This window comes from Indicator indicator, chromosome Z, assembly GCF_027791375.1.
Source record: "Indicator indicator isolate 239-I01 chromosome Z, UM_Iind_1.1, whole genome shotgun sequence".
Lineage (NCBI taxonomy): Eukaryota > Metazoa > Chordata > Aves > Piciformes > Indicatoridae > Indicator > Indicator indicator.
In genome coordinates this window covers 64484347-64507969 of record NC_072053.1, presented here as the reverse complement: position 1 = coordinate 64507969, position 23623 = coordinate 64484347, and the positions used below count along the sequence as shown (strand labels likewise).

At 39.6% G+C, this 23623-nt stretch overlaps 1 protein-coding gene across 1 annotated transcript in view; it reads right to left on the bottom strand.

The window, feature by feature from the left end:
- HOOK3 (hook microtubule tethering protein 3) overlaps positions 1 to 23623 on the bottom strand; it is a 102661-nt gene that overhangs the window by 5736 nt on the left and 73302 nt on the right. Inside the window, exons 16-23 of the mRNA XM_054397959.1 lie at positions 22390 to 22477; positions 13797 to 13874; positions 12978 to 13012; positions 12171 to 12253; positions 8662 to 8762; positions 8187 to 8291; positions 7988 to 8059; positions 6359 to 6495 (exon numbers count right to left, since the gene is read on the bottom strand). Of these exons, the coding sequence (XP_054253934.1) occupies positions 6359 to 6495; positions 7988 to 8059; positions 8187 to 8291; positions 8662 to 8762; positions 12171 to 12253; positions 12978 to 13012; positions 13797 to 13874; positions 22390 to 22477 (699 nt within the window). The remainder of the gene's footprint in view (positions 1 to 6358; positions 6496 to 7987; positions 8060 to 8186; positions 8292 to 8661; positions 8763 to 12170; positions 12254 to 12977; positions 13013 to 13796; positions 13875 to 22389; positions 22478 to 23623) is intronic.

Here is a 23623-nt window from a genome sequence, read left to right as displayed (position 1 = left end):
TTTTACACCATTTGGAATTTTCGCATGATCATGCTAACAATACAAGCATGTTAACAAACTAAGAATTGGCCTTTATGTTGATTCTCTCTTCAAGTTAGGGATAATTATTAGAGATTGAAGTTTCATTTGCAGAATAAGCTATCCTATGTTTTTGCAGTACTGCAGATCTGTGTCATGCTACAGCAGTTAACAGCTCTTCAAAGTGGTGATAAATGACCACTTTCGTAACTATCAAAATAACCATGCTGCTCTTTCTGAAAAGTGATATTCTAACTTCATCTGTGATAGTAAAGGTCCTCTCTACTGTAAAGCAATGAACAAAGTCACCAGCAGATGGGAAAGGCTTCCCAACTGTCCTGGATTTCCCTCTATTAGCAATGCTTTTCATGTTGTACGGATCAGCCTCTGAGATCTGAAGCAACAAGACAGCAGCAAGAATTTTTTATCTGACAAATGGAACCTGCTTTCACTCTGTAGATGACATGCAAGAGCAAAGGATATGCAGTTCTCCAATTACTCTATGCACACAGCACAGGAGAGGAAATTCCTCATGTGCCACCAGAGCCAACTACTGACAAGATCTAATTCATGACAGTCCTGCATTACCTTGGCAAAACTGAAAAGCAAAGGTTGGAATCTGGGCCACAGATGAGGACTTCAATTGCAACAGTAACCATGAGCTCCTACCAACCTACTGACTACAACCTGACACCAGAACAAGCTGTCTGAGAAGCTGCCTTGGCAATACTGCCAAGTGTTGATTCAAGGTCCCATGAGACTGTGATTTGTCAAGTTCTCCAGAGCTCTTCAATCAACATAACTCATTACCTAATTCAATGAGCTGACATGTAACAAAAAAACCAAAACACCACCTGAAAAAAACGTACACTTTGTGAACAAATAGTTCAATGATTCCATACAAGTCAAGTCAAAGAAAAACAGAGGACAAAGCTAGGTTAAGTCCTCAACATTTGCAAATATAGTGGAATGAAGCTAGCAGCAGTCAAAATCTCCAGGGGTTCACTACACCAGATGGAAGAAGTCTGAGGCTGCTGTGGCTGATAACAACAGCTTCTGTCTTCACATACATAAAGCCTCTAATACTTAGTCAGCTGCAACTCAAAATCAATAGCATCCTCCCCTCACCCCCAAACCAAGCTGTAAAAGCTTGGGTTCTGTTTCACTGTTTTAAAATTAACACCAAAATGATGTCTGGTGAAAGACATAATGCTCTTCAGATTTATGAACTTAATAGTTGCTTGCATCTTGTACCCTCCACCTTCCATCTGATGAAGTAGCCTTCTGCTCTTTTTCTGGATTTTCAGAGGGAATATCACACGAGCAAGAGAATGCAATCAGTTAGGATATTTTCCCGACTCCTTGACAGTGACAAACCAAGAGCGTGGCTACAATCCTGCCTAGAATCTGACACGTGCCACAAGCCAGTAACATGATTTTGCTTGTGGAGGTTCTGAGTGCAAGTGAGATTTATTACTTGCTCCTACACCAGCTTATGAGATAATGCAAGATCTCACTTCCTTCTCTTGATGCAAGGCACAAAGTCAAAACACAGAAGAGACCTGGACTGCTCAGGTTTGGGAGGGCTGTGACCTGCCTGTAATGTTCAAAATCTTATTCATTTAATTTCTTGCTTACCTGATCTTTACATTTAGGTTGTTTTAATTATTCACCTCTTCATCTTAACAGATTGCTAAATGTGTCACACTGCCAGTGCCAGCTAATACAGTTGTTCTAAGGAAGATCTTCTGAAAAGGTTTCTTTATAGGTGCTTGCTTTCCTGAGATCAAATTTCAGTCATAATCCAGCTACTAAACTACTCTGTAGATGAAACCTCTGAAGTATTATTACTTGGTTTACAGGAAAAAACACCACTTGAAAGTATTTCCTGACAGAGTACCTCTTTTAGCTATTTATTTGCACAATATACTTGTTTGGACACACTTGAGTTTAACAATACGATATTGCTGTGAAACAAAGTCCAAATTCTACCTAAAACACGTGCAAAAACCCGTAAGAAGTCGGCATTGCATAGCTGACTTCGAGTGCAAAAATATCTCCCTCATCAATCCTTGCAAAAAGTCAGAACGTTGGGCAACAGTAAAAAAATCTCCATAAAATTAATGTACAGTTTTGCTTAGTAAGAAAGAAAAATTAGCCACATTCAGGACAGTCTTCCTCCAAATCACTAACTAGAAGGAAAACAAGTGGTGCAATTATTTTCCAATTGCCAAATCTAGAGAAAGTGTACACACATCCAGACAGTTAATTCTGCTAGAAATCATCCAGGAAGTGGCTAAATGGATATTCTCCTATACTGGAGAACTGAAGAAAAGCAAAAGCCATATGCAGATGTTAAAATACTGTGGACTTTAAAACACTCAAATCCTCTTAAATTTTCTTGACAGTTTGCACATATAACTTGCCATGTAAGATCATCATAAAGCAGCAACAGGAATATTCACCATTAATTCCTTCACACAGTATGAATATATAATTGCCAATGCTCCTTACATGAATAGAGAGCCACAGGAAACTTGAAGCATTACTGCTCTTGCAAATAACATTGAAATAGGACAAGACTACCACTTGCTTATTTCCAAGAGATAATGAAAAGCATTTTTTAGCCATTATGTATTTAATTCATTTTACAATACATAAGCTGAATGCTCTCATAGATCATTTTCCTTTCTTGCACTGTGGGTTGAGCACACAACTGTTAAGTAGACTACTTCAGTTTTCACAGCACGTGGAAAACACACGTGATCCAAGTGGTTACATGCTATCAAGAAAACAGAGAACTTGAATAATCTTTTATGCAATGTCTCATCGGATATGCTAACCTTGTAACTTCTCCATGGAAGTACAGAAGCTGCACCGCACACACATCCTTTATGGCCATAAACTAAGCTTTGTCTCTGAACAATGAAAATATCAATCAGTTTAGCTGTTATGGTTTGTAGGCATTAGTTAAAATCTCACAGAAATATTATCCTGGGCAGATGCTCAGCACAGGACCCAGGAATGCACTGTTGTGAGCTCCTCAGCTGTTTTAGCACTGTCCAGGAGAACATTTTCTCTTTAACCTCAATCTGTGGGGTTTTTTCTTAGTGTATCAGGACAGGATATATTATCAGTTTAATAATTGCCACTACAGTTTTGCGTAAAAAGCCTTTGTTGCCCCACAAAAACTGTTCCTAAAAGCTTCTTAGAAGTATCTAAGGTACTGAGAGAATTATGATATACAGGAGTTTTTTATTACAGAAGACAGACAGCACTCACTGGCAGGTCATCTATGTGCTTATTTCCTTAAGTCACACTCTGAGCCCCTTTTTTCATAATATCAAGCTACTTCCAAAGCTGATAACAAGCAAGAAAAATGGCAAAGCCAAACCCTTTCAATAAAGAACTAGTTTTGTGAAAGAATATTTAATGATGTTCACCACCTACATTCATCTACATCCAAAGCTTAAGAACTGAAATATGCAGCAAATAATAGAAGTAAAATGCTGAAGGAATTGAATTCCTGGTGATTACTATTAGATAACTGAACAAATAACTTACTGGAACTGGAGAGCAAGAAAGCCTATTTCTGTTAGATTACAGTATGTTTTTAGGTTTTTATATTTCAAAACAAATTCTGTGAAATACTGGAACGTCTACAAATTTGTGAATTCTGCCCAACAGTTACTATGAGCAACAGTAAAGCAGTGATTCAGTATTAGTCTTGTTTTGATCTTTCTTACTCTGTAATGTTGCTATATATTCTCGAGGGGAAATACAGAAAACACTTGACTGCCTTATCTTAAGGGAAAAAGACTGATCAGAACCACAATGCAGAAGATAAAAGCCAGCAACCACCAAGAAAGAAAGAAGCCGTGAGTGAGAGGAAAATAAAAGCTAAAAACAAGGCTTCCAATTAGCATTTATCCATCTCCTAATCATATGTTATCAAAAGTTTGGAGGTAAAATGGTAAAATAAATGTCAAAGTAATAAAAGCAAGCACTTATATTCTAGTGTGCAGATTATGTTCATATTAATTTAGACCTGCACTTAATTAATAGCAACATGAAATTATATTACTAGTCAAATTAAGAGATAAGACTTTTCCTTTAGAGTCACAGTGTTCCTTGCTTTCAGAAATGGGCTTTGGCAGTTTGGTAACTGACAGAGCCAGCCAGACTAAAACAAAAAACGGAGCCTTAGCTATTCTTAGGTTCTTGGTCTGGGTGATATAAAATGCCATAACCTCAAACAAGAAATCAAATTCTTCCAGAGAAGTGATCTTACTTGCTCCTGTTCACACACGATGTGTGGTGAAGAGTTCTTCAAATTACTACAATGGATTGCACAATAAAATCAGTAAAATATACATACTGTCATCATCTTGTCAGATAACACCTATGACTTCTTGTCCCTTTAGTATTCTGTATCTCAGTAAGAGAAAGCAAAGTGAGTCTCACCGAGCTACAGAAATTGTCCCTAACCTGTTTTACATTATTACCTTTCTGCACACAAGAAGCTTTCATTGTCTTATCTAATCGTGCAAGCACAGCTCAGATATGTCTTACATTGAATAAACAACGTTTATAAAAAAATCAGGTTTTGCCAAATGTGAGGAATAAAAGACAAACCTATATGCAGTTAAAAGACTGCTGAGCATCTGTTTGCATATTACCGCGAGGAAAAAAAAATGCAGAAATTATAAAAATTTTCAGACATGCATTTTTAAACCTAGATTAAAACAGATGATGTACTTGAGCATAAATCAGTACCTAAAAGTGTTCCTTATGCTTTAATCTAGGTGTGTTTATTTAAATTATCCTTTGCTTATTCCACTCAAGTTGTGAATTAACTGTAGAAAACACTTAACTGTCTTAAGGAAAAAGGAAAGCCTACCCAGAACCGCAAAGCAAAAGACGATTAATAAATGATAGTATGTCTTTTCTCTAAAAAGATTTATAAAAACATGTCTTCATTTGGGAGGCCATTAAAGTAAGACAAAAGATTAAATTTATAAGCCAGACTGAATGTGCATTGGGGTCCAAACAGTCTCTAAATGAAAAGTGTTTAAAACTGAATCAACACAAGATGTACATATACAAACATACGAAACTTTTGACCAATACTCAGGTCCTTTGTGTCCATTAATTCTTTGACAAAAGAATGTAGAAAAAGAGTGTAGAATTAGTCACGAGAAAAAAAGCAGAACCTAAATTAATAGTAGGGACCAACATCAACCCCACTGATCAACATGAAGGTGCCACAGAGGCTGATGTACAATTAACCAGCTACATACTGAAAAAGCAGTACAACAAATCACAGCTGGTTTGCACAAAAGGTCAGCAAACTCACCTGAAGGCACTGGTACCATTAGTAAGGCAACTGATACAATTATACCCTGAATCAATACATTAAACACAAGTCTTTTAGTAGGAAATGACAGCTGGAACACATTAACATCAACAACGTTAACTGGGACCTTGATCTATTATGTACTGTTCATCTATAATTATAAAATTTTAAAGCAAATGTAATTTTAAAATGGATGATGTAGTAGCACATTAGGACATTCTAAAAATTTATCAGTCTTTTCATAATATATATCAAGCATGTACTTGACCAAGAAGAGTGGAACAAACCATTTGAAATATTCCACTCAGCCAGCAATAGGTAACACCAGTACATAAAGAAAAACATGGGAAACAAAACAAACAAAAAACAAAACCTCCCAAACCAATCCTGCTTGCCTATGCAATGTGAGGAATAAAAACTGACTTTGCAGGCAGGAGATAAAAACCCTGACATTATTTTTGCTATTAGTATGGTTTTTAGTAGCAAATGTATTTCATCATAATATTATGTACTGATCTTGTACTTCTTGCAATGTGTTTCCAGCGTTTTGTGAAGCAACCAGTCAGCACATGAAATAAAAAGCCTAATTCCCTTTGAACAAAGGTTAAAAACCCTTACAGGCACAAACAGATAACTGTGACAGGAAATTGACTCTGTTACACTGCCCATATGAGGCTTTTCATCAGAGACCAGGCTTCATACAACTAAGACTGTTTTTACAGCACTCCTTTAGACATTTTCAAAACTTTGGCACATTAAAAAAAACTTCATAGAGAGAAAGATGGACTTCCAATAGCATAACTAAAGGGCACTATAGAACATAAAAGCAAAAGCGTAATAAATTCCTTTCCTCAACCATAAAATAAGAGCAGTTACGGGAGAAAGAAAAAGGATGCTGGTTGATTTTCCACGAATCTTGTCATTTGTAATAGAAGAGGCCTGGATCACAGGGCAGTTTTCTTTCTAAGGGCAAGGCTTCTCTACCTTGCTGTTGCTGGCTGGACATGGCCAGGGTAAGATCTCCTTGTGCTCGTGGCTTGCCTTTGTCTAGCCAGGAAGGACTGTCCTGAGCCTGTACTAGCCAGTCTATCTTCTGCTGCTTTTTTATGCAGAGTCATCCCCTATGGACAAAGAAAAACTTTTCAGTGGATATCAACACATTAATACTGAACAACTTTACTCATTTACATTTTGTTTATATTGTCTCCACCAACACCGACTAAGCTCTTTTAATTTCAAACGTAAAGCATCATAAACCCAAGGATAAAGCTAACATTTTTCCTAATTCTTTGTGTGTGGGTTGTTTTGGTTGGTTTTGCTTCTTTTCTTTCCCTTCCAGTCATTGCCTGGTTTTAGAGGAACCGCAGAGAAACAGATGTCCCAGATACCAGATCTGAACACAATCTTCTCCACATAAACATATGGTAATTGGATAAACATTTTCAAAAGTGCTTCCTCTTCCCCACCTGGCCCCCTTCACTATGCTGGGTTAGAATACTAGCTTTCTCCTGAAAATAATTAAAGCATCATCACTCTCTGTGAAAATAACAGCTATGTTGCAGGAGTACATCTTGAGAGAAAGCTTGTTTTCACCAAGAGTAAATGCAAGGAGGAAATGAGTATAATGGTGATGGGTTGCATAGTTGTGTATAAAAGCGGAGCACAGACAAAGCTATCAATGCTCATCTTTGTGTTAACGACAAGCTACTGAACCACAGCTTTAGCTCAGGCTTGGCTTCTGCTTGTCAGTGGGACTAACGATTCAAAATCAGTTAAGGACACAGCCAGCCAAATGCCTTCAGTATTTAAAGGATTCAAACACTCTGCTTAAGTTCAATTTCTGGCTTATTATTTATAAACATAACAAGACTGTAAAATGGCAAGAAGGAAGCTCTTCCAAGATAAGAGAGAAGAGGAACTTGAAGTCTACAATGAAGCAGAATGAAACATTACACAGGTCACGGATTCTCTCTGCTGAAGAACAGTTTCAATGCAGCCACATTTTTACAAAGAAGCCTTGAAAATAATTAAAGAAAAAAAATCTCCTGGTACACAGGCCCAGCAAAAACTGTACAGCTGCACAGATCACTTCTTTATGGTTTGGATAACTTAAGTGAGGTCTTGCCCCTGTGCTCACCTTTTGCATGGGGCTAAACTTGCACTCACATTAAAGGGGTAATTTCTCAGAGGAGTTACTGCAGCAAGTAAGCTGTATTGGTTTTCTTGTGCCCCTTCATTAGAAACAACTGGAAAATTGGACAGTGGAGAATTGAAGAAAGTAAATTGCATTGTCAGTATAATTGAAGAGCTGGGACTACAAAATAGTAATCAGAGGTATTCTTCCCTGTACAACATGCTACTTCTGGTTTTAAAACTTGAAAATAACAAACATTCTTTCTCATTTACCCCAAGGTTATCATAGGAACTTTTATAGTGATAGCTTAAAAATATTAAAAAGCATAAAGCATTTGTTTCTCTGTGTGTTGGGAAATGCTTTTCAAACAAACAGAAATGTAAACAAATGAATATTGTTCTAAACAACCCAGAAACAAGCAATATGAAGATTTTCTTTCCCCATTTTTTCCCTTCATAAAAAGTTTTAAAGATCCTTACCATATTGTACCAGGCACTAACAATAAATTTCTCCTCCATTTCTCTTTGACATTTTGTTTTTTCATATTCTTTCTATAAAACAAACATGAAACAGCACATTTAAAACTAAAGTGTAATAAAAGTATTAGTTTTAGCACTAGTCCATACCTAAAAAAAAAAGAGAAAATATACATATACCAGGAAACATGAAGACTACTACCTCCAATGAATGAAACATTCTGTCCCGCTCCTGCAACTGATTTTTCAGAGCCTGAATCTCAGGAGCTGCACCCTGGTTCTGCTTAGGATCTAAGGTGCGAATGACCTGTAAGAGAAAATCAGTTTGTTCCACAAAGAAATAGATTACCACAGCATTAGAAAAGGGTTCAATATCCTCTTCTTGTCATCAGCCAATAGAAAAGCCTGCTTAAAAAGGTTTGTCTGGGTAACTCTCAAACATTTGTAGCAGTTGCCATACATTTGTACAGAGGCTTTAGAAGGGTTTATATTAAAACAGGGTAGTATCTTCTGCAGAATTTATCAGTATTGGGTACTGTAACAGTAAGAAGACAGAAAGAATTCATTGGGCCTTCCTTCTCTTTCAGTTGCTAGTGTGCACAGAGGTACCTCCTTTACGTTTATTCATGGTGCAGTCTGTCAGAGAGGGATCACTATGATGGAACACATATACTTACACTTTTGGCCTTTTCCAGGTACTTTTTGTATCGCTCTTCCATTTGCTTCATTTCTTCCTCCTTTTTCCTTAAAGCTTCTTGTAATTCTTCAATTTTGAGTGCTTTAAGTCAGGAAACACACACATTGGAAAACAACATTATTATTCAACAGACATTTAGGGCACAGCTAGAATTCACTCATTTAAGAAAAGATAACATAAAGAACATGATGAGGGACATGTCAAGGTTTTACCTACTGAACATCTCACAAACACGTTAAAAATGTGTACGCTTATATAATCTCATGAAATGTCTGTTACACACAAATCTTGGTTGTCTTTGAAAATCATGAAAAAAATAAAGATAAATGGAATCATAAATAAATTCAATTACTGAATATACTTAGAAGATGAGTTTTCTTATTTTATATAAGCAAAATAATTCTTAACAGGCACCACACTTGCTTAAAATTATTGAAATGTAGCAATTTATTAGACTCGTGATATGAATATTCTCAGTTTAATTTTCTCCCTACATTTTCTTAAGCAGCAGTGCCAACCACTAGGACAACTTATTTATAAGGCTTTTCCTGTATTGATGTAAGAATGCATCAATCCACTATTGCTTATATCATTCAACAAGTCTTAAATAAACAATCAAATTAACAAATAAGTTCAGCACCCTGGATCAAATAGGATCTAACATTGATGTCTCCTTCTCAGACTCACAGATTGCATTGGGTTGGAAGTGATCCTCGAAGTTATCTTGTCTAACCTCCCTGCAGTGAGCCAGGACACCTCCTACTAGACCAGGCTTCCCAGAACCACATCAAGTCTGATTTAGAATGTCTCCAGAGACAGGGCCTCAACCACATCCCTGACAACTTGTTTCTGTATTTTAACACTCTCATTGTAAAGAGTTTCTTCCTTATGTGTAACCTAAATCTACCTTGCTCAACCCTCCGTTCATCTGTTTGCAGCCTCATTTTAAAATGTTATTTCATGTTGTTCCTGCAGTTTTGTAAGTAGTCAGAAAACATTAAGTTGGTAATGAGATCAAGTAAGATTTTCATTGATCAGTAAGAGAACCAATAGCAGATGGTCTCCAAGAGTGCAAGAATTCATTTTAAAAATATGCTATTTGGCCACAGCCAAAGTAGAAAAAAAAACCTGGGGAAAAAATATTAAATCATTCATTCATGCACTTCACATGCCTGAAGAGAAAGGAAGAAGGTAAAACTGTTTTTTTTACCAAGACAAAAGTTCAGACCTAGATTCTTCAAAAGGCAAACTACAGAAGCTTCAGTATGTTTTAATGTTAAGATGCTATTGTGTCTCATGCTGAAGCTAATCAAGCATGACAGGATTATTTGAGAGTCATGAAGTTCCTGGACCTCATTTCCAAGTGTTCTAACATTCCCTTAGATGTGGTGAAGGCACCGTATGCCCAGAGTTATGCCCCAAATACTGTAAAACTTGCCCCAGCATGTTTGGGCACATCCCCAATTCCACTCTCCTTTCCGGAGCGGTTACTCAGCCCAGAGCTGAGAGGGACAAAGACCAGGGCGCCAGCCAGACGGCAAAAAGCCTTTAGCCCAGAGAGGTGGGAGGACTAGCCCGAATTCCCGGCAGCCCAACCGTCTGCTACAGCCATAAGCAGCACACGACGAGCCACAGCGCCTCTGTGCTAGCTCCGATAGCAGGAACAGCGCCCAGTTGCACCCTGCGTGACCCCGCTCCGTTCGCGGGAGAAGGGAGCCACTTCGGCGCTCCACAGCGCTGTACATGCCAGGGAAATTCAGAGCACTGTCCGTGCTTGTGATCCAAAGTCGGGACTACCCGCGAGAGGGTCCCGCCCGCTCCCTTGAGCCAAGGGCAAACCGGCACTCCGCGTAGCCGCGCCCCCCGCCCCAGCTCTCCCATCCGGAGCCGCTTTGCTGACCCCAGCACAGCGTGGGCTGACCCCGGAAGGGCCCGCCCAGCACAGGAAGTGTCCGGCCCCGCCCACCCGCCGCCGCGCACGAGCGGAGACGTCCGAGCCCACCTATAGGGGAACAGTCGCTGCACCCCGCCGGGCCGTCCCCACCAGGGCCGCTACCCGGGGAGCCGCCCCGGTCGAGCGACCGCCGACCCCAGGGAACTGTCCGAGCCCTGCTAAGGGAGCCCGCCGACCGGCAAAAGTCTACGTTCATCCCCCCCGACCGCCGCGGGAGGAGAAAGCTGCCCCCACCATCACCGTCTGGTGGGAGGCCCCGCCCGCGGGCCCGCCAGCAGTCGCAGCCTCAGCCCTGGGACCCCGCCCCGGAACGGACCAGCCCAGGAGCTAGCCCCAGCGCAAACCGGGCAGGCAGCACCCATCTAACCGTAACCGAGCAACTTGCTTCGCCACAAACAAGAGACACAGTGTATCTTTCACCTGTGCAGCACCCACTAACATTCAGTTCGAAGCCTCCCGTGCCCAGCTCGCGTGACAGTTCCTAGCTTAAGCCTCTGACACACTGTAACTTTCCTGTATATAAGCCGCAGCGTGTTGTCGAGTCTCCATCTGGTGGACAAGCGGCGGAATTGCACCTTCATTCTTTAAACAAAATTAATTCTGTAAATGTTCTAATTGGATTCAAATTCTATACATGAAACCAGCTATGGAATATCTCACAATCGTGTACTAGAATATGTATATAAAATAGTGATTAATAGGTTATCAACAGTTTTAATAATTAATTTTAAAATTAATTTTCATAGTCATAAATAACCTCTTCATCACAAGAATTTATAACATATTCTGTAGTTTTAGCTCACTAGAAATGAAAACTATCTTTAGATACAGAATGTATATAGTGAATACTGAACTGATATTTCTATCTTCCCTGATTTCATTATGAATACAATTGATCTGTCACAAACCAGAAAAGCTTACATTAGTTGTAATTTTTTGCCTTGTTCTATAATATGTAGGCTTGAAAACACCCCACCAGCCTCCTTATACTCTTCAGGAAAAAAGTAATGTGCTAGGAAACTACTGCATGCTGGGATCTGGATACCACTGAGCAGCATGACATGCACCCTACATTCTCTCTGATCAGTGTTTTTCTGAACTTTCTTAAATCACAATACATTTCTGAAAACACACCGAAGAAAAATATTGGGAGAAAAAAAAAAAAAACAAAAACAAAAACCAAAACCAAACCCTGGTGATGGCAGCAAAGATCTCCTGATCTCCTAAATTAGGGTCTTATGATACATGACAGTTCTGAAAGCTGAGTTTCAATGGTCAGTTACGACAGTGACTCTGTATTTCTACAGCCATTGTCATTTCTTACTGTGGTGGTCTCTAAAAGGTGATCTGCCACATTTCAAGTGTTTGGTCACCGTAGCTTCTAGAGAAATTAACAACATATTTAAAACAAACATTTTGCTTAACTCGGACCTCCTGTAGATGTCACAATGGAAGATCTTGCACATGAAAAACTTTACAAAGTAAAGAATTAAATACTTTTAAAAGAAAATAAATGGACTGCACAGGTAACTCACAGCTGTTATTGCATCTTGGTTCCAAATCCTCAATAATAGCTCGTTTCTTCTGTAGCTCATTATTAGCTTCATGGAGCTTCTCACTGTTTCAAACAATAAAAGCGTATATTGTTTTTGTAATGTTATTACTGTGCTTGAATGAACTAAAAGTTATTAAAAAAACCTCCTCAGACAGTGATAAATTTCTAAGACTGCGATTGTTTTCACTGTGGGGCATGAGGATTAATGACAATTTCACTGTGGGAAATGTTTGTTAAATAAGCTATATGGAGCACCGTAACAACAAACAGCTTCATTCTCAGTAATCATAAACTTAATTTAGAATTTACATATAATTGTACAAAGCATGCCTAAAACAAACATTCTTAATTGAGATTAGACTGAGAAAGAATGGCTAACCTAAAAGACTGTTGCATTTTAGGGAAGCAAGGTGCAGAAGTAGCAGAATATATAATTGTAATACTTCCCAAAATGTTTACCTCTTTTTATGCTACAGCATATGCTAAATATAAAACATGCTTTCACCAGAACATAATTTCTTGGTCCTCTTGAGTAAAGATTTACACAGTGTTTGGGGAAACTTTCTAACCACCACAAAATCATGTTTTCTTCATCACTCTTATCCCACAAAGGTTTTCTATGAAATGAAAATAGCATCTGAATAGTAGATTTGCAAACATTCTTCTGTGATTGAATTTTGATTTGTTGTATATTTTCCTGATGCACGATTAATGACTGTCTGCCTTCCTTACTACATGGAAAACACATAATTTAAATGGAAAACAAAACAGGCAAGCAAATACTTACAGATGTTCTTCAAGTTTCTTTTTCAGAAGAATTGACTAAAATAGAAAGTTACATGTTTTATTATTATTTATTTAGTTATTTATTTACTATTATTATTATACTGTGGAGCTTTAATAAAATATAAAAAAATATTTTAAACACATAATTTAGACATTCTAACCAAAATCCATATTTTTATTTCACTCAGTTTTAGATCAAAACTGTAAAGCCATCCTCTGCAGTAAAAAATGTTTTCTCCACAGCTGTGTGATTTACTGAAATTAGAGCACTGTATAACTCTACAATTATTTTTCCAGAAACTAGATCAATAAAAGCAGGATCCATAAATGACAAAACTCTATGGCAGTTTTTAATTTCTTCATTACTTTTGCAACTAGACTTAATAAATTTACCTGAAATTGGAAAGTGCAGCAAAACTTCCTAGAAGACCTGCCCTACAATGCAATTTGCATGAAGACATGTAGCAAATTAATTCCAGTAAATTCCTGTCCTCACAGAAACTAAGGGGAGTAAAGTGTTTCTGACTGAAGTACAGAAGAACTTCTACCCTTTTTCTGTAATCTTTACTGATTATAAACATGCAAAAATCATGACCATGTAAAAATTATCATACTACTTACGGTATTCCACTTTCTGGTTAGATTACATTTAGATAAACTCTTTGAATAAATCTTCAAAGTAAAGTTTATTTTAATTTTAAGCTCACTTCACACACAGAGACTATCTTTCAAAAAGAAACCCCAAATCAACCAACCAACCAAACAAAAAGTATGTCTATAAACTGAAAGTTTTGTTAAGTAAATAGAAAGCCATACTCACAATAGCCTTGAGCAGAAGCCCATGCCAAGAAACAGAGATGACATTAGTATAAAGCAAAACAGCAGCCAACAGAAGAAACTATTTAGAAAGTCATGAACAGAAAAAGTTAAAGCTATGCAGGTTTTCACGCATGTGCGTTTTTCTGTTCTGTTCTCATCAGCAGTTTCATCCTGTAATATTTTCTAAAACAGACCACTAAAACCAAAATATAAAAATAGTAAAGAAACACATTTGTAAATCATTGTGTTCAATCCAGAGTTTAAAAAATGTACACAACTGCTATTTTGGAAAGTTACTTTAAACCAAAAATCATAGAAGTAACAAAACAGAGGAAAATATGTACTACCAAAATCAAGAGATGCAAGTGTTTTTGCAGAGTCATTCTGCCATACTGACTGAACACAAAAGTAGAATATTTAAATCAGAAACTGCCTTTTTGGTTTGTATTTATGCAGCACAAATTATATTGGAGGTCTAGCATGTGACTAATGGTCCAGAATGCCACCAAAATATAAATCATCAATGAAATTACTTCACTGATTTTTCTCCAATACTCTTCTAACAAAGGTGTAGACACATACCCAGAGACAGTTACTGTGTGCACACAAAAAAGCTTTCAGCTCTGTTATCGTGTAAATACTTCCAAATACTGACTTTGATCATATTCCTGGGTCACGCTTTTTTGTTATTTCAAAGTTGGATTTTCTTGTTCTAAGGAAGTGAGAGAGTACATAAAATTTGGTAGTAGCTAAGGATCTGCGCATGTTTTGACCATCTGGCTTTATTCTTTTCCAGTCCTCTGAACAACTGCAGCAACACTGCTTTTCCTATAACAATAAATTTTTGTACACATCTTTCCTGGTCACAAAGCATTTGAAATGGTAATACCACTCATGCCATCTGGGGAACTATTGGTTGATTTGGACAAGAAAGGGAAAAGTTGGCAGCAATGTCCATTTTCCTAAGGTACGAAAATAAAAATTTATCTCATCTTTTCTTTTTATGATCATTGTATTGTACTTGCATTTAGCTCGGGACAGACACAACTACTTGTCAGCACTGATTCCACTGGCACATTTTCATTTACATTATTTGCATAGTATCAGCACTGTTGTCAGTTACCCCTCTCTCATCTAGTCAGGTATATGTTCTCCCAGGCATGAGACTAAGAACAGTAAACAGCACACACAATTAAAAGAAGCAGGACTGAATTTACCCAGAATTTGCCCAAGAGAGAAGATTAGAAAAAGAATAAATAGTAAAACGTGTGGGTTTAGCTATGCAAAGATCATGCACGGTCTTAAAGCAAGGCAGATAAATTCAGGCAAATGGGTAAGCATTACTTTTGTTTGGGTTTTTTTTTTCCCAGAAGTCTCAGTCAGCTTCAAAGCCACATGTCCAAATCCTCTGTTCCTAGCAAGTAATAACTGTAATTGTTGTTCTGTCATAGGAAGACCAATCTCTTTAAAAAAAGTAATTAAAAAAAATATATCTTCATCTACCTTTGAGCTGGTTTTGCATTTAAATTCATTCAGGTGTTTTATCTGTTCAGAACATTTCTATAATATTATAAACTGTAAAAATCAACAAATGCACGTTTGTTGTTTCAGTTTTACCTCCCACTTCTAGGAAGTTCCACTTCTAAAACATCAGAAAAAAACACTTACAATGGGATGGGGTTTAGAAAACAGGTATCTTCCCCAATATTTAACTGCTATCTTTCTTTTACATCAAAAACCCCGCAAAAATAAATTATTTTTACTGGAAACTTAGTCCGTGCCTAAACAAGCCAAAGGAACATGTCTGTCTCCTTTTCAAGGACAAAGTTTGTTTTTATTCTCCATGTTTTGCTAGGTTCTGCTTAACTTGGCATGGCACATGACTTGAGAGAATTGCTTGATGAGACTAAGAAAGACCATAAGAAGATGACAAAAGTTATAAACACCACCATGAGGGATGGTCAGATGTCAAAGATGCCAAGAGTAATCATAGAATAGTTTGGGTTGCAAGGGATCTTTAAAGGTCATCTAGTCCAATCCCCCCCTGAAATGATCAGGGACATCTTCAACTACATCAGGGTGCTCTGAGAGTCCTGCCCAATGTGACTCAGAGTGTTTCCAGGGAAGGGACATCTACCATCTGCCTGGAAAAACTGTGCCAGTATTTCACCAAATGAGCAAAGAGACTTTGCTTCACAGGAAGCCAAACACATGAAGAGTTCTGGGGACCATTTAGGGAAATACCAACTCAGGAGAACTTAACTGTGTCAGCAGTAGCACATAAGGCCAAGACTGCCTTGTATTGCCAGGGCAACAGTGACCACATCTACACTTTTAAAAGAAGTTCTCAGAGAGTGCAGGAACCAGATCAACTGAGCAAGCAAACAGGGCATAGGGTGTCAGCCAGGCCATGGCAGGCTTGGGTGAAGCAGAAAGGCACACAGGGAAGGTGCAGAAGCTTGGTGAGCTTGATCAGGGAGTGACCAGAAGGCCATGGCACCCCTGTGCCCACCAGGTCTGATGCAGTTTCACAGATGGATCTCTGGTGGGTACGTGCTGCCACCCAGGTACAGGGCTACAGGGTATGCCCCATGACAATGTCGATGACAGCAGTGAGCAAGCCTGTGGGAGGAGACGTGCCTGGGTAAAGAAGTTCCTCCATTTAACAATGGAGCTCTGAGAGGAGATAAGTATGTTGAGGAGCATCAGGAATGTGAGGAAGAGATAGGCTCTTGACACTGACCTCCCTGAAACAAACTCAACAGACAGTTCATGATACGGAGAACTCCTTGTCCTCTCTGCTTGACTAAATGTGGCGACTCAGAAGACAGTAGGCAATGGCAACAAGTGCAACAGGCACGACCCCCAGAAACTACCTCACTGTCCCAGCTGCCTTTGCAAAACAGATACAATGCTCTACACAAGGGGAAGTGAACCGTGACAAAGGTGATACTTCACCCCATCCTGGAGGTGTTGCTGAGGTTTAGTCGGTCTATACCCTGCAGCAAAAACTCTTCAGAAAAGTCTAAAACATGGGTCACTGTCACAGGTGACTTACTTCTGAAGAGAGTGGAAGGCCTCATGTGGAGACCAGATCCACTTCTTAGTGAAGTCTACTGCCTCCCTGGGGCCTGGGTTAGTGATGTAAGGAGAAAGCTTCTTCCTCAGTATATCCGTCAGGCTACTATCCACTATTAATCTTTCAGGTAAGCAGTGATGAAGTAGCAAGTCCAAGGGCAATGACTTTAGGGCCTTGGGATGAATGGTTAAGGGTTCAGGAGCACAAGGAGTGTTCTCTTCTACCCCTCCAGCTACAGAGTGTGAGGAGGGAATAAACGGAAAGAGCCAGGAGATCAGTGACTGGCTCTGAGCCTGGTGTCTCCATCAGGATGTTGGGTTTTTATAATCATGGGTTGATTTGCAGGACACCAGGTCTGCTGGCAACAGACACCAGCCTGAGAGGGGGGAAAAGATTCTAGCGTAGGAGCTAGCAGGGCTCACTGAAAGAGCTTTAAACAAAAGGGGTAGCATACAAAACCGAGCTTGCTGGAAATAAGTGCAAGGGCCTGTCTGCTGAAAATACAGCACAGCAGACAGGGAGCAGTCCTTGAATGTGGAGGACAATTTCCTTAAACACCTGGTGACAGAGCCAACCAGGGAAAGTGTCATGGGTTGAGTTGAGTAACTGCTGCTTCATGGCAGCTTCAAACTGGAGCACTTGCTGGAGCAAAGTATCATGCGGCTTGAAGTCCAGATTGTAACATGAGAGGCTTCCTGTTTCTGTTGCTGATTTTGGGTGTTGGCTCTTTGCTGCAGGGATGGCAGTGGGATGGCTGGGAGTTGGTTAGTTCATCAGTGTTCTGCTTTATGCTGCTGCTTTTTGCGGTTTGCTGCACTTTCTCTCCAAGCTGACTAAGCTAAGGTCATTGTGCACTGTAGTATCTCATGTGCTCAGTAAAAAATTTTTATCTCTTTATCTCAACCACGAGGGTTTTTTGGTTTATGTTAATTTCCCTCACTTCTATGTTAGATGGAAACAGGTGGGTTAACCTGTTACAGGAGGGCACCTTGCTGGACCGTTTGCAAACAGAGAAGGACATGTGGGTGATGTAACAATTTGGGGCCAACCTAGGCACAGCAATCATGAAATGATAGTGTTCTCAAGTGTTGGAGGAGTAAAGAAGGGGGGCAGCAGAACAGACACCTTGGACTTCCAGGGGCAGACCCTGGTCTGTTATGGAGACTGGTCAACAGAGCCCCTGGTGAGGCAGACCTGAAGGGCCAGGGAGACCAGGAAGGCTGGACACTGTTCAAGAGGGAAGACTTAAAAGGCACAGGAACTGGCTGTACCCCTGTACCAAAAAACAAGTCAGCAGGGAAGAAGGCCAGCCTGGCTGAAAAGAGAGGTTTTGCTGAAATGACTCAGGGACAAAAAAAGATAGTTTATGGGCTTTGGAAGAACGCCCAGGCCCCTTAGGAGGACTACAAAGTTGTTGTGCGGCTATGCAGGGAGAAAATTTGAAAGACCGGCTGGCTCCATCTGTTAAAGACAACAAGAAATATTTCTACAAATAAATTAGCAACAAAAGGAGTACTAAGGAGAATTTTTGTCTATTGTTATGTGCAAGAAGGACTGTAGCGGTCAAGGACAAGGAAATGGCTGATACCGTCTTTGCCTCAGTCTTCATTAGTAGGATCAGGTTTTGCCTGACATACAGCCCTCTGAGCTGGAAGATAGGGATGGGGAGCAAAATGAAGCCCTGAATCTGAGAGGAGATAGTTAGCAACTTGTTGCACCACTTAAGACATACACATGTCTATAGGACTGGATGACATACACCCAAGGGTACCGAGGGAGGTGGAAGTGCTCATCAAGACACATTTCATGATTCCCCAGCAGCCCTGGCTAACCAGGGAGGTCCCAGTTGACTGCAGGTTAGCAAACGTGACCACCCATCTACAACAAGGGCCTGGAGGATCTGGTTAACTACAGACCTGTCAGTCTAGCCTCTGTGCGAGGGAAGGTCATGAAGCAGATAATCTTGAGTGCCATTATGCAACTCATACAGGGCAATCAGATGATCAGGCCCAGTAGGCATGGGTTCATGAAGGGCAGGTCCTGCCAGTCTCCTTCTATGACCCACTTAGTGAGGTAACCCACTTAGTGGATGAAGAAACTGTGCATGTTTGCTTACCTGGACTTTACCAAAGCCTCTGACACTGTCTCCCATACAATTCTCCTGGAAAAACCTGGCTGCTCATGGCTTGGATGGGTATGCATTTTGGAGGACTAAAAACTGGCTGGATGGCTGGGCCCAAAGTGGAGTTAAATCCAGTTAACAGCTGGTAACAAGTGGTGTTCCCCATAATGTCTAATCCACTATATCTGTCTTATTATCTAATTGTTTTATAACTTTATCAGTGATCTGGAGGGGGTTCATTGAGGTCCTGGAGAGGGTCTAGAGAAGAGCAACGACACTGGTGAAAGGTCTAGAGAACAATCATTACGAAGAGTGGCTGAGGGAACTGGGATTGTTTAATATAGAGGAAAGGAGACTGAGAGGATACCTCATCTCTCTCTACAACTATGTGAAAGGAAGTTGTTGTGAGGTGAATGATGGTATGAGATGAAATAGCATCAAGTTGTCCAGTGTAAGTTTTGATTGGATATTAGATGAATCTTCTTCACCCAAATGCTTATGAAACACTCTAATAAGTTTTTCCAGGGAGGCGTTTGAATGACCATCCCTGGAGGCATTTAAAGGATGCAGAGATGAGATGCTAAGGGACATGGTTTAGCATCACACTTAAGAGCTAGAATAGTGGTTGAGCTCAACGATCTTAAAGGTTTTTTCCAATGGAAACAATTCTATGATTCCTTATGTAACAGTATAAGAAACATCAAATGAGGTATGGATATAGCAAGACTAGGTCCAGCAGGGCAGAAGTAAGTAAAGGCAGATTGTATAGGAAAGGAAAAAGGAGAATAAGAATGACAAACAAGTAAGAATAGGGCATACGAAGTATGTCAAAGTCAAAGCTCTTCTGGGTATCTGTTGAGCAACCCCTATAAATGATGACTGAATTCTGCAGGATAACAACTCAAACCTGTGATTGTGACCACACCAAGCATGTCTGCATTGCTCCTGTAGTCTGGAAGCCTGGGGTAAAGAGGCCTTTCCCTGGCTAGACACGCAAAAGCCCAGATGGACTAATCATGCAGCCCAAAAGGACATGTCAGTGCCCATTACAGGTCTAATGGTATTGGTGTCCTTGTAACACCTGCCTTCCACTTGCACTTCAATACAAAATAAAGCTTATTTCCCCATGTGGATCCTAGAAAGCAGCATGTATCTTGTAATGTTGTTTGCCTGCTGAAGGTAACATTTACCATGTTTTGGGGAAGCCTAAAAATTACTTTGCATCTGAACACAAACAAACAAACGAAAACCTCCAAGCCCTCATGATACATTTCTGGAGTAAATACAAACAGGATCTTCAGTTTTCTGGGGTGAACATATTTACAGTGTAAGTATGCAGAAACAAGCATTTCAGTGCATTGTGACAAAATAGTGAAAAACAGAAAACAGGCTGAAAATTATGCATCAATATATGGTATGCCATGTCTCTGCATTTCCTTTTTTCTCATGCTTCTGAAGAATCTCTCTTTTTGTAAGGATATCTTAGTGATAACTGAGGTGGTGCTAACATAATTTCCATCTACTTGATCAGTTGGGTTTAACTCTGAGGTTTGCTTTGCTTTGTGTGGGAGGCTGGATGAGGTGCCCATGTCTTCAAAGGTTCTTGCAGCCACAATACTTCTACCTTTACACTGTCTTTTTTGCTTCTTTAAGAGTAAATGAAATACTACACAGCAAACTCAGCACAACAGGCCATGGGATTAGTGCCTACAAATCACCACTGGCATGGTCAGATCTACACAGCATCCAGGAATGCAGCAACTTCACCAGCTCTGCTTCGATAACGGTTGTCTGGTACACACAGCAAGCTGTACTGTGGTGTTGTAATGATGATATTTTGTTGTTAAAAGAATCATCTCAGATGATACCTACATAGGCAGCAACTTGTCCTCTAAGTGACTGTTCTAAATTACTGTCCCAACTACAGCATCAAAAAAGGGACACAGTTAAAACTGTAGTAAATAGAGCTGAATTCAGTTAGACAGGGATCCCTTACAATGCTCAATAACTGAGAATAACTTTTTTCATAGTCTTATTCAGCCTGAAAATAAAACATTTTGGCCAATAACCAAGACAAGATAGAATTATCTCAGAATCACTCAATAGCAGATGTATTTAAAAAGCATTCTAAAAAGCATTCTAAGTTACTTAGGAAAATAATCATACTCAAACTTGACTAGGTGTTTTGGTTTCATATAGTTTATTCTGAAAATTAAAACGATAAGCTAAATGAAACCCTGCAACCCTTAAAACTCTACAACTACCTGAAAGGATAATATAGAGAGTTAGCTGCTGACCTCTTCTCACAGGAACTTTGTGATGGAACAAGAGGAAACAGCCTCAAGCTGCACCAGCGTAGGTTTAGGTTAGACATTAGGAATTTTTTTTTCATGGATATGAGTAGCCAAGCATTGTAACAGGCTGCCCAGGGATGTGGTGGTTGAGTCACCATCCCTGGACGTGTTTTAAGGTTGTTTAGACATGGCACTTAGTGATATGGCATAGTGGTGAACTTGGTAGAGTAGGGTTAATGGTTGGACCTGATGATCTCAAGGGTCTTTTCCATGATTCTATGATTCTGAACACACTCTTAAATGAAAATACACAGCTAGTAAGTTCACTGCTTTATATAAATTAGTTAAAACCACAGAAACAGAAAACAACATATGACAATTTATTGCCAATTAGCAACACAATACTAGAATTGTGAGCATACACTGTGCACATACAGTCCAGCAAATCACTGCTTTCAAGTTCTAGAGCTTCTTTACTCAAACACAAGAGATGGCAAACAATTTTTGAGTGGAAGACTGAAAGCCGTTTTCCACACTGTCACAATGTGTATTCTTACATTCTTATCCAGAATACAGAAACAGAAAATGCTGCACTATGTGAGGGACTAATTATTTGACTCACCTGCCCCTTGTCCCCCCTCCCTTGTTTTGGCCTGCCTGGCCTCTTGCATTATAAGATACACTTACATCCGTGCTTACAGAGCTTCCACTGTCAGGAAACACCTTACTCTCACTAAGAAAAGTAAACAGTAAACTAATAGAGTAAAAATACTACATTAAGATATGAAGAATTATCATTTCCTTAACTCCCTGCAAAATCCTCCATTCTAAACAAGTAATTTTAATGCTAATTTTACTACTGGAACAGACACGATTAATCAAATAAAACATATCTGATACCTTCTCTGCATTGAATGGTTGCCTTTCCCAGGCAAATATCTTACATCCTATTTAGAGATGCATAATTTAGTGATAAGATCATATGAATAAAAACTACCAGAAACCTCAATCTGCATAATTCCTATAGTTTTTTTACAAAGTTTCAAGTTTCAAAAATGGTAACTACTTGAATATAAATGTGATGTACATTTCTACTTACATCTTCAGCTTTTGAGCCTTGATCCTGCAAAGATTTTTGTAGTTCTTCAACTTGGGACTGCACTTCTAGAAGTCTCTGATTTACCAATCTAGGAAACAGATAATATTTTGGTTTTTAGAAAAAAATCTCAAACATCTGCAAAAGGAAACCTGAGAATTTTTGTGTCATCTGAAACACAAGAAATGCAGTATCATGTTTTATACAAATAAAATTTTCAACAGCAGTTAAAACACACAGCAATTCCAAAGATGAAAGCCTATAGTCATCCAGAATGTCATGATACTCTTCCAAGACAATATAAATGCATGTATTAAGAAATTATTTATATATACATGAAATGAGAGTTTCTAAGAGTCAGGTTTACTGTGTGAGAGCTACTAGCTTACTGCTTTCACGAAGTCACAGAATCCTATAAACTTGCAGGTTGCCTAAATCCAACTTCCTCTTTAAAGAAAGTGCGCTTACAGCAGATTGTTGGTAACCGTGTCCTGTTGAGGTCTGGACATGGATGGAGGTCTAACAGAATCACAGAACGGTAAGGGTTGGAAGGGACCTCTAGAGATTATCAAGTCCAACCTCCACGCTAATATTGGCATTCCTAGATCAGGCTGCACAGGAATGCATCCAGGTGCATTAAGAAAGTCTCTAGAAAAGGCGGCCATTAAACCTTCTTCCAAAGTGACAACACTGCTGGCTCACAGTGAACTACTTGTCCACCAGGACTCCCAGGTCCTTCTCTGCAGAGCTGCTTTCCAGCAGTCAACCCCTAATCTGTACTGGTGCATGAGGTTATTCCTTCCCAGGTGCAGGGCTCTACACTTGCCCTTACTGAACTTCACGAGGTTCCACTCTGCCCACTGTCCAGATCATGCTGGATGGCAGCACAGCCTTCTTGTGTCAGCCACTCCTCCCAGTTTTGTATCATCAGCAAACTTGCTGAGAGTACACTCTGTTCCACTATCCAGGCTGATGATGAAGACTGGAATCAGTACTGACACCTGGGAAACACCAATAGCTACAGGCCCCCAACTAGACCTTGCATTGTGGATCACAAACCTCTATGGGTTCTCAATCCACCTCACTGATTACTCATCTAACCCACATTTCCTAATCTTACCTATGAGGATGTTATGGCACAGCGTGTCAAAAGACTTGCTGGAGCCAAGGTAGACAGCATCCAACGCTCTCCCCGCATCTATTCAGTTGTTCACACCATCACATAAGACTATCAGAT